At 41.1% G+C, this 9,796-nt stretch overlaps 1 protein-coding gene across 2 annotated transcripts in view; it reads left to right on the forward strand.

The window, feature by feature from the left end:
- The window catches only part of EGFR (epidermal growth factor receptor), a 158,800-nt gene extending 149,604 nt beyond the window's left edge, over positions 1-9,196 (forward strand). The window contains exons 25-28 of one of the 2 annotated variants that reach the window (XM_015618676.3): positions 244-411; positions 505-552; positions 656-758; positions 1,790-9,196. In XM_015618676.3, the coding sequence (XP_015474162.1) occupies positions 244-411; positions 505-552; positions 656-758; positions 1,790-2,166 (696 nt within the window). In that variant the 3' untranslated portion in view covers positions 2,167-9,196. Of the gene's footprint in view, positions 1-243; positions 412-504; positions 553-652; positions 759-1,789 lie in introns of both variants that reach the window. The other variant, XM_015618675.3, reaches the window with a different exon arrangement.
- Positions 9,197-9,796: the final 600 nt, after the last annotated feature.

Raw genomic sequence — 9,796 nt, forward strand, 5'->3', positions numbered from 1 at the left:
GTAATTTTACTGAGATTGCAGGCCTAAGTTCCCCTAAACTCTAGGTAAATTTGGTTAAACACACATATCTCTGTATGGGCCATTTACTTAAGCACTGACTTGCCGTATGTGTCCTTTCCAACTCAGAATATTCTGTGAATCTGTGAATCAAGGTTTTGCTTCTTGTGCCTATTGTTAAATTGTCTCAGAGAGAAGGGGAGAATGGGGGCTTGCAAGTCTATCTCATGCTGACTTTTTTAACAGGGAGATGATAGGATGCACCTGCCCAGCCCTACGGACTCCAAGTTTTACCGCACCCTGATGGAGGAGGAGGACATGGAAGATATAGTGGATGCAGATGAGTACCTTGTGCCACACCAGGGCTTTTTCAACAGCCCTTCAACATCTCGCACTCCTCTCTTGAGTTCATTGGTATGAAAATTTTCCGATGTGGAAGCATGACATGAAATTTTAAGAGTGAACTGCTTCTCATAATGTCTGTGTTTTCTTTCTTTGTCTTTTAAGAGTGCTACCAGCAACAACTCTGCTACAACCTGCATTGACAGGAACGGGGTAAGTAGAATGATCTTTAATAAAGGAGTAACTCCTCCTTTGTGTATCAGCTTCTACAAATCAGTCCCTTTAATATTGTTTTTCTCTACTTTCATCCTAGCAGGGGCACCCTGTGCGGGAAGACAGCTTTGTTCAGAGGTATAGCTCAGACCCAACAGGTGCTTTCTTGGAGGACAGCATAGATGACAGCTTCCTACCAGCCCCAGGTGAGTACCTCTCCTGTTTTTCCTGTTTTTCCATCCCATGGCCACTCATTTACAAGCCATTTGCTTGCAAATATAATAATTTTCTTTTTCTCTAGAAATGAAGCAGCTCAACTGCTTTCTACCCTTTTGTCTCAGTAAATGGGAGTGGAAGAGTGTTCATATATCATTTTCCTAGCCCTTATCTGCCTGCTTCTGACCATTTCTCATTTCATTTCCCTCAGAAGCCAGATTCCTTGTGTTAGCCATGTGTGCCATCTAGGGAGGGAGTTTGCATGTGTGGTTATATGTTTAAAGTTTTCTACTTGAGAAAATAGCCTCTAAAAATTTGGGTTCTTTTTTTTACCGTTTCAACAACATAAAGAGCTTTATGGCTGTTTCATTGCTTTCAGAAGTTAATCCACAGAAGGCAGTTCATGGTTTCACATGAACTTACAGTGTAGGCGGTCAGAGAGAGAGAGCCAGTGAGCACGGAGGGAGATGGGGCTGGATAATGCAGTGATGATGCTTTGTGTCCTTAAAAAATCCCAACCAACCGTTCCAAGAATATGCCATAGCTAAAAAGGGTGAAAGGCCCTGCAAGGAATAGCACTGACGTGAAATGTGGACTCACTGTTACTGCCAGTCCTGTATTTTCTAGGCATTTTCCTCATCTCTAAACATTTTTTTCCAGGGAAACAGCTTCTGGCAGCTAACCTCCCAAACTGCCATTTCAGAACACTATCTGGGACACAGCCACCCACACGCCACTAAAATCAGCAGTAGCTATCTCACTGTCTCATGGTCCAAGCCATCTTTCTGCTGGTTGGCAAACAAAATTCCTGAAGGTGAACCTCAGGGCAGCATGTTTGGTGCCCCAGAGTGGCAGTCCCTGCCTTTGGCTCTTTTTCCCTCTGGGAAGTACAGAGACGTGCCATGTGCGAAGTGCAAGTGGCAGCTGGGTTGAAACTAAATGTCAAGTGACACCAAATGGCTGCATTAAGTTTATATCTTCCTTTTCATTCCTTCTCATTTTTATTTTCTTTTTATTCTAGAGTATGTAAACCAATTGGTGCCCAAGAAAGCATCTGCCTCAGCAGTCCAGAATCCAATCTACAACAACTTCTCTCTCACAGCAAACTCAAAGGTCCCCACAGACTCCAGCTACCAGAATTCACACAGCACAGCTGTGGACAACCCCGAGTATCTCAACACCAACCAGTCTCCCCTGGCCAAGACAGTCTTTGAGAGCTCTCCCTACTGGATCCAAGCGGGCAACCACCAAATAAATCTGGACAATCCTGACTACCAGCAGGACTTCTTACCGAAGGAAACCAAACCTAACGGTCTCTTAAAAGTTCCTGCAGCAGAAAACCCAGAGTACTTGAGGGTAGCGGCACCAAAAAGTGAATACATTGAGGCCTCAGCATGACCATAGAGAATTTCTTCTTGCAGCAAGGCAAGCTGGATAAGTGAACTGTTGGCTGCTGCAAGAGTGGACTCTGGCTCAGAGCAAATGGCAACCACAATGCATCAAAAAGCACCTCTGCTTTTCAGTGTGGGGCTTTGAAACTGCAAAGCCTGTCTGATGGTAGTTTGGGTCTTTCCTTGCCCATTTCCACGTAATAATTGAGGTCCATAGCCTGTGCTCGGATGCATGTTGGGATGGAGCAGGATCTTCCTGGACTGAAGAAATATGGATGCATTACTTACATTTTCAAATGGTAGCATGGTAAAAAGCCACTCTGGGATGAACTTGAGAGCTGTACACATTGTACAGTCAAATTCCTTTCTACATTCTGTATTTTTATAAATGTTTCTAACAGAATTTTTGGATCTTTTACAAGATCACATGCTTGTACTGCTCGTCTGCTAAGTGTTGCTCAGATCACCAGCAGGAAAAAGAATTATGTTCCAAATCTCCTGGAACTGAAACTGTTATTCCAAACCACCAGATTTTTTACAAATTGGCTCCATATACAGCCTTTTGGCCCAAAGGTGAGAAATGCATCTGAGGGACGTATGGGCGATTCTGCCCAGGGCAGTATGGAGTGGATTGGTCTGGGGAAAACTAGCACAAGGAGCAAAATGGCACAATGCATCACCTGCTGACCACTACTGCTACAAACTGACAAGAGGAACGTGCCTCCAAGTCACCTATACATGATTATAAAATGCTCACTAGTCTGTTTCCTGATGGTCAAACCCAAAACTATTTTTTGTTCTGATCCCTTATGCAGCTGTCAAGTTGTCAAAATGCCTTTCTTCTTCAACAACACTGTTAAAGATGTTGCCGTAACTGAAAAATGAAGTGTCAGATAATGTTTAACAGACTTCAATTAAATGTCAAGGAAATGCAAATAGTGGCAAATTGGAGCACTCATGAGACAGACTGGAAGAACTATACTAAATTAAACTTGACTAAGGCAAGAAACACAGGTAGCTCTAGCCAAGCAGCCTCATTTCCCTTTTTAAAGGGGCTCAAAGCAGAAATAATTTTCCCTACTAAAGGGGTATCTAAGTAGCACACTTCAGTCACTTCAAGAGAATACTGCCAATTGCTGTCCCACACTGGGGCAAAGGCTGGGGCTGGTTACATGTCCCTTTGGGGTTACTATCCTGGCCATGCAGGAGGAGCAGTAAGAATGAATTAAGGAAAGAAAGAATAATCTGGTATGATGGAAAATATTATCTCCCTCTTCTGAAGCACAGGGTTGCCTACTGCTTCTTTGAAATACGCAGTGTCATCTTCTGGTTATTAGTGTGGTATAGGCAGGCAAGGCAAGGCTAAGATTTTGGCTTGTTGCTATAAATCAGTCACAGCAGCAAAAACAGCTACTCTTTCCAGTGACCCATAAAACTATTCCATCACTAACATTTCTTATGAATGTAGGAGGAGTAAAATGCCTAAAGTGTGAACTTAGTCAGTCCTTTAGATGCATCCCACCAGCAGCTTGGCAGTGCTATTTTAATCAAACCACTAGATCAGAAAGCAACTTCTCATTTGGGGACAAATGCCCTTAACTAGTTGAATGTTGGTAACTTGCTTGAAGGTAGCATAAGCAGCTGACTTGGAGAGGACCTGTAGTCTATATTAAGTAGCAAAAAACAGTCAAATTTATGCTGCTGCTGTATTTTGAATACATCATTATGTATTTCAGTTTAAGTATTGCATCTGAAGTCCAGGATCAAGCAGCAAATCCTTAGGGCAAATCTGTTTTCTTCAGATTTACAGAGTAAAGGAGACCTTCAGTCATGTGAAATGAGCCCTTTTTTAAGTAACATGCATTAGCAGTTTGTATGTGTACAGCTCACAGGTCCCACTTACAGTACAGGGTGAAGTGGCATGTTGGGTCAGAATCCAGAGATTGTTCTGTTTGGTAGAGTTGTCTCACCATGACCAAGTCCCAGACACAGCAGTGTGGAAGATGCAATGTTTGACTTGGATTATCAGTGGCTTATATTTAAAACAGTAACCAGAATTCAGTTCCCACGTCCAATTAGCAGCAGATTTCTCCTTGCATTCCTGGGAGCAGATTTGTTGTGTTGCTCTCACAAGTGTGCAACATGTGCGCACAGGCAGCGCTGCTTTTCCCCACCCACCACCCTGGCAAAAATGTACATAAAACTAAAAAAAGATCTTAACAGAATTCACAGATAATTTTTCAATTTGCTGAATCTGTTAGATCTCCAAGCAGAACACTAGAAAATCACATAGTGCATATTCTCCCACAGAATCTTTCAAACACTACTGAACAAAGGAATTTACTGATTTTAATCTTAGCTAAAAACAAGAAAGCCGCTGACAAATAGCAATGTGTATCACCAGCATTATGTAGCATGAATAGAGGTTAACACTTGCCCTTTTCAAACAATTCAGGAGGGATTCAGTAGCAGTTCATTGCTAGAAACAAGGAGATTCATCTAAAAAATAAGCAATCTAAGTTTCAAAGAACATCTCTCATGGAATGTGATGTTTTTGACGAAGAGTAGAAAAGAGGATGTAGGACCACAAACTGTTGATACAAATGTAGATTCCAGATTGGCAGTATCAACTACATATTGTGAAGTATTTCTTTTAAATAGGCATCCTGTAAGCCACAATTTGTAAGTTGGCAGCTCAGTAATGATTCAAAAGCCAGCAAAAAAAAGCTAGGTGGTGGCTGCAGGGGCAGGTACAGTGGCTCTGGGAGCAGAGCCACTGGGACTGTGCAGCAACTGGCTGTGGCTGGAAGCACAGGTGCTATGCAGGGTGATGCTCAGGGTAACAGACAATTGCAATATACAAAATCATTTCCACCAGAATAAAAAGAGAAAAAAAAGGAAAAAAAAACAACCCCAAAACCCCACAAGTAAGCAGCAGAAATGTCCTGGTTTTTCCATTGCAGCTCACTGCACATTAAACAGCAAGGAGACCCCAGCAGATCGTAGGTGCTCATGCAGGAGAACATGGTTAAGCAGCATAAATCAACATCCAGAAATAACTTGAAAGGTCAACTGGAAGTGTGGGTAGAAAAGACTGATTTTAAAGACACAGCTAAATAGGGAAATGTAGCAAAATGAAGCCTCTTCTAAAAGCTAACAGCCTTACCACTTGAGAAAGATAAAATTTCCCTTTTTACTGTATTTCTCATGGAAGGCAAAATAAAACATCCACAAGTTAGTCCTTAGCATCTATCGTAAAGCAGTAGTTATTACAGGACTCATTTTGCAGTAATAATTTAGGGCTTTTAATAACTTCTAAGTGTATGAAAATGTAAGTCAAGAGTCTTCATCTTCCTGCAATGTTTTCCAGTGATTGTGTGCAGTGTCAGCACACTTGATTTCAGTGTGGACCTTGGGTTGTTTTCTTCTGCTGAAAAGATAGTTGACCTGGGAAATTTTCTTCATGTTGCAATTGATTTTGTTGAGTAAATTCATCCAGAGGCCAGGGCCTTGCTTTTGTCTCCATCTGACAGTCAACACCAAAGGAAGCTTTTTTAGAGAGAGTGGTTGGAACTAGATGGTGGTTTCTGGAATGCCTCAGGGTGATGCCCCATCCCACCAACCTCACCACAACTTGAAGCCTGCCCCAGCATTAGAAAACGTGGTCCTGTGGTTTGTTTGAAAGGGAAGGGCTTGCACAGTGAGAATAATGTCAGGGAAGGGCTTCAGCTGACCAGTCCATACCTGGACATACTGTCCATACTGGGACAGCTGCTGAGTTTGCACAGGGACATCACTGAGGCCACTGACTGTTCCTGCAGGTACAGGTGCTCCTGTCCCCAATCCCAGCTTGATGTGATGGGGGTTGCAGAGATTGCTTGTGTGAAAGCCAATGTACATGGCATTCTTATTACGGCAATTATCTCTTCTCTTCCCTGGGAGACAGAGTTACAGCAATGTCACAGGACCCCAAACAGCTTGAAGAAGTCCCATCACAAGATACCTGGGGTGTTCTTGGTCTGTCTGTGGGTGCTCCAGGGTGCCGAGAAGAAACTTTGCATTTCCAGACAAGCGCTCAATTTTCACTTTCAGGGTTCAACATTTTCTGTTACTATGACCACTGCCACTCAAATGTGCAGTTACGGTACTCTGGCCATTGCTTCCCTCAAAGTTTCTCTATGAGAAAACACTTGAATCAGGACAAAGTATGAAAATATACCTGTGTCCTCCTTCTTGGTGGGAACTGTATACTCGTGAAATGTCAGACTCTTTGTATAACATTTAGCACAAGAATGCTTTGTAATGTTTTATCACCACTGGTTCAGATTTTTATATTGGGATCCCATTTTCTACCTTTCTTCTTATAATTGCTCACTCTTTGTTCTGACATACAACTTTCAAGGAGCCTTTTTAAATAATAAAGAAAATAATAGAAAAAAAAATTTATACAAAAGAAAAACTTGACACCGTCAAGTAGCTTGTCAAATGGGCTGCATTAGGACCAAAGATTTAATGTCTTGTTTTCTTGCTTTAAAGGAATAAGGTATTGATCACTACTTCCACAGCCTCTTTTCATGGAGAAGAGCTACAGAGCTCCACACTTCATTGGGGTGGGGTCAGAACTATGCTGAGCCAAGAGAGCTTGGTAGGAGGGTGAGGCCTGTCCATAGAAAACCAAACTGAATATCTGGACCATGTATCACTTCAGAGCCAAACCTACAACCTCTACTCTGTATTGCACTTAATGCAATATCTAAACAGAGACACAGGCAAGAAAGAAAGAAGCAAATACATGATATTTTGGCTCAGTATCAGGAAAAAATACGATGATGTTAAGATGAGACATGATGAAATAACTTTCTTGTGTGAGGAAGTGTGTAGGCAGGCAGTGAGACTTCAAAACAGTAACACTTTTGGTTATGTATTACTTTAATTATCAGAGCTTCCATGATATGCTTTGCTTTCTGACATGCCTCCTGCCTGCATTTGATGTCTGGTGTTAGGGAGATCACCACCTCTATTACCATGGCCGTGTGGACTGAGAATTGCGGGTTGGTGCAGCCCCTTCTTTTTATGCAGGGAGAGAAGAGTGCTGTCATAGCTGTACCACAGTTAGTGGTAAAGCTCAGCCCCCAATAGCATCCAAAAATGGGTTTCCCAAGAGAAAAAATTGGTAACTGAAGACCTACCTGGCAAAAGACACAGCACTTGTTGCACTGATGCAGTCAGAAGGCTGAACACCTTCAGTCAACATTTGGGGCTGGTGCTTCATCAACTTTGCTGTCATCTTCTAACATGGTGCAGATGGCACCTTTTGTCTCTTTCTATCACTCATTTTGAAGTAATGGATTTTTCTGATTAATAAGGTGGAAACCAGAAATCAAAAATGCCTCTTAACAACTGGACTGGTAGAAGGTGGTGTTCCTACACAGCCAATACGGTACATCATTTCCAGACAGGCTGGAATTTATCCAGACTCTTCTTCTTACCTCCTGCATGCTAGCTGGAGAGTGTTCATTTGCAACCACCATCAATGTTATCCTCATATTTCATTAAAGGGAATAATCAAAGATGTTGTCTACAATGATAGGAGGCTTGGCTCACATACCTACATTGCTTTTTAATCCTACATTCCTAATAGTGTTCTCCTTGAAATTAATGGGATGTTTAAATTGATTACACTGAGAGTCTAAAACAAGGCTAATGTTGAGTGATTTTTGAAAATCCCTCACAATAATCAGAGATCCTATGGATCCATTGCCCATTTTAGGCTGCTTTGTACTGATGCAATCAAACCGGATATAAGGTATGATGACTTGGTTTTAATAAACTGTCAAGCAATATATCCACAGATACAGATGGTACCCTCACAGCATTGTAAAGTTACTCAGCTATGAAAGCACTATTTGTAAAATAAGAAACTTTTGACTTTTATATGGTTTAATGGTTTATACTGTTGATCAAAGATTGTTTGTATATGAGCGATGAAAAAATGAGGTGTATATTATTCTTTTTAATTGTTTTTAATTTTTGGAGGACTTTTATTGTAATATACTGTTGTATTTGGGGGGGAAAAAAAGCAGTGGCTAGCTTGTAGCTTGTAGCCAGAGGATAATTCACACTAAGGGTTCTTTATTGATGGACTTAGATTTTTTTCTTTTCCTCATAAAATTTGTCACCTTGGGGATTTATTCAGAGCTTAGTGAAGCTAGTAACAGCACTCTTTCCTCTCTTCAACACTCTTTGGCTCTCTGCATGCACAGTGCTGGAGTTTCAAAATGTGAGCAATAATACAGGCAACCCTTGTGACCAATGGAAGTGCAATATGAAAGCCCAGGTGCTGCTTATCAGGGCCCTAGAAAAAGCTGCTCTTTTATGTGTCAGGTTCCCACTTCACTTCCATGACAAGAGCAGAAGCAGAGTGAAAGCAATCCCTCAAAAGCTGATCCATGTGGCATATGAAACCATAGTGTTGGCCATTTCCAAAGTGCATAACTAAAGCGAAATAAAGTCTCAACCAGAGTCACACTGATGATTTAAATTGTACTATACTAGTCAGGAAGAGAAATTCTGTTAGCAAAGGCAGCCAAATGAAGCCCCAGTGTACAATGAGTATGGGTGTTTAATATCCAACTGGTGGAACATGTGGCAGACAAAGATTAAAGGAATTGCAGAGTCTTCGTAACAGAGCAAAATACACTGCATTGGCAAGGCAATATAGAAGAAAGGAGCTGAAACTGTCAGTATGTGTTTAGCCTGGATAGGTCCCTGATATCACAATTATTAAATTAAATAATTTTTGTCTTTATAGATGAATTTTGTACACAGAAAAAAGAAAACAACAAAACCACAACAGCACCTTTCTCATTTTTGTCTTTCCATCTGGTCCCTTCCAGTACATAGGCTGCATGTTTTACCAGCTCAACCTATTTTATGCAGAAATTATGTAGTCTTAATCTTCATATTACTGGTTCTCAGAAATGTCTAATGAGTATTAATGCATGATATTTTTATTTTAATAAAAGTAATTAAATAAATATTTGCTCTTTTGGCACATGATTTCCTTCCCCCCACTTCGAATTCGACTGGCTTGAGAAGATTGTAAGTAAGTTAGTATTGCTCTGAAGAAGAATAATGAGTATCAAGAAGGAAATTGAAATGTACATTGTACATCTATGAACCTCCTCTGTGAAGATCAGAAAGCAACTTTCAAACAAGATTTAAAAGTTCTTATCAGACAGGAAACTGCTGTTGTCTGTATCTGACAGAGGCAGAGCAATGCCTCTGTATTTATCCCAGAGAGGTGAGGACCCTGACTTGCTAAATCCCACTTTCAAAGCACCAAAAGAGAGGAACTTAAAATGAAGAATGGTGTAAGTATAGAATAGCGTGGGTGTTTGGGAAGGATGAGCATTCAGAAATTCCACTGAGTTCAGTGCCGTCAACTTCAAATAAACAGAAAAGTGACAGAGGGTGCAAGAATAGAAAACAGCCAAAGAAACACAGCTGCAGTGTAACCTCCCTGTCTGCCTGCACAGGATATAGCAGATTAAGACAAGATATAGAAAACCGCTATTAAAAGATAAGAGAGGAATAAAGTCTTTTCCACAGGCTCCATCATTACTAACAGCAGCCCT

This window comes from Parus major, chromosome 2 (assembly GCF_001522545.3).
Source record: "Parus major isolate Abel chromosome 2, Parus_major1.1, whole genome shotgun sequence".
Lineage (NCBI taxonomy): Eukaryota > Metazoa > Chordata > Aves > Passeriformes > Paridae > Parus > Parus major.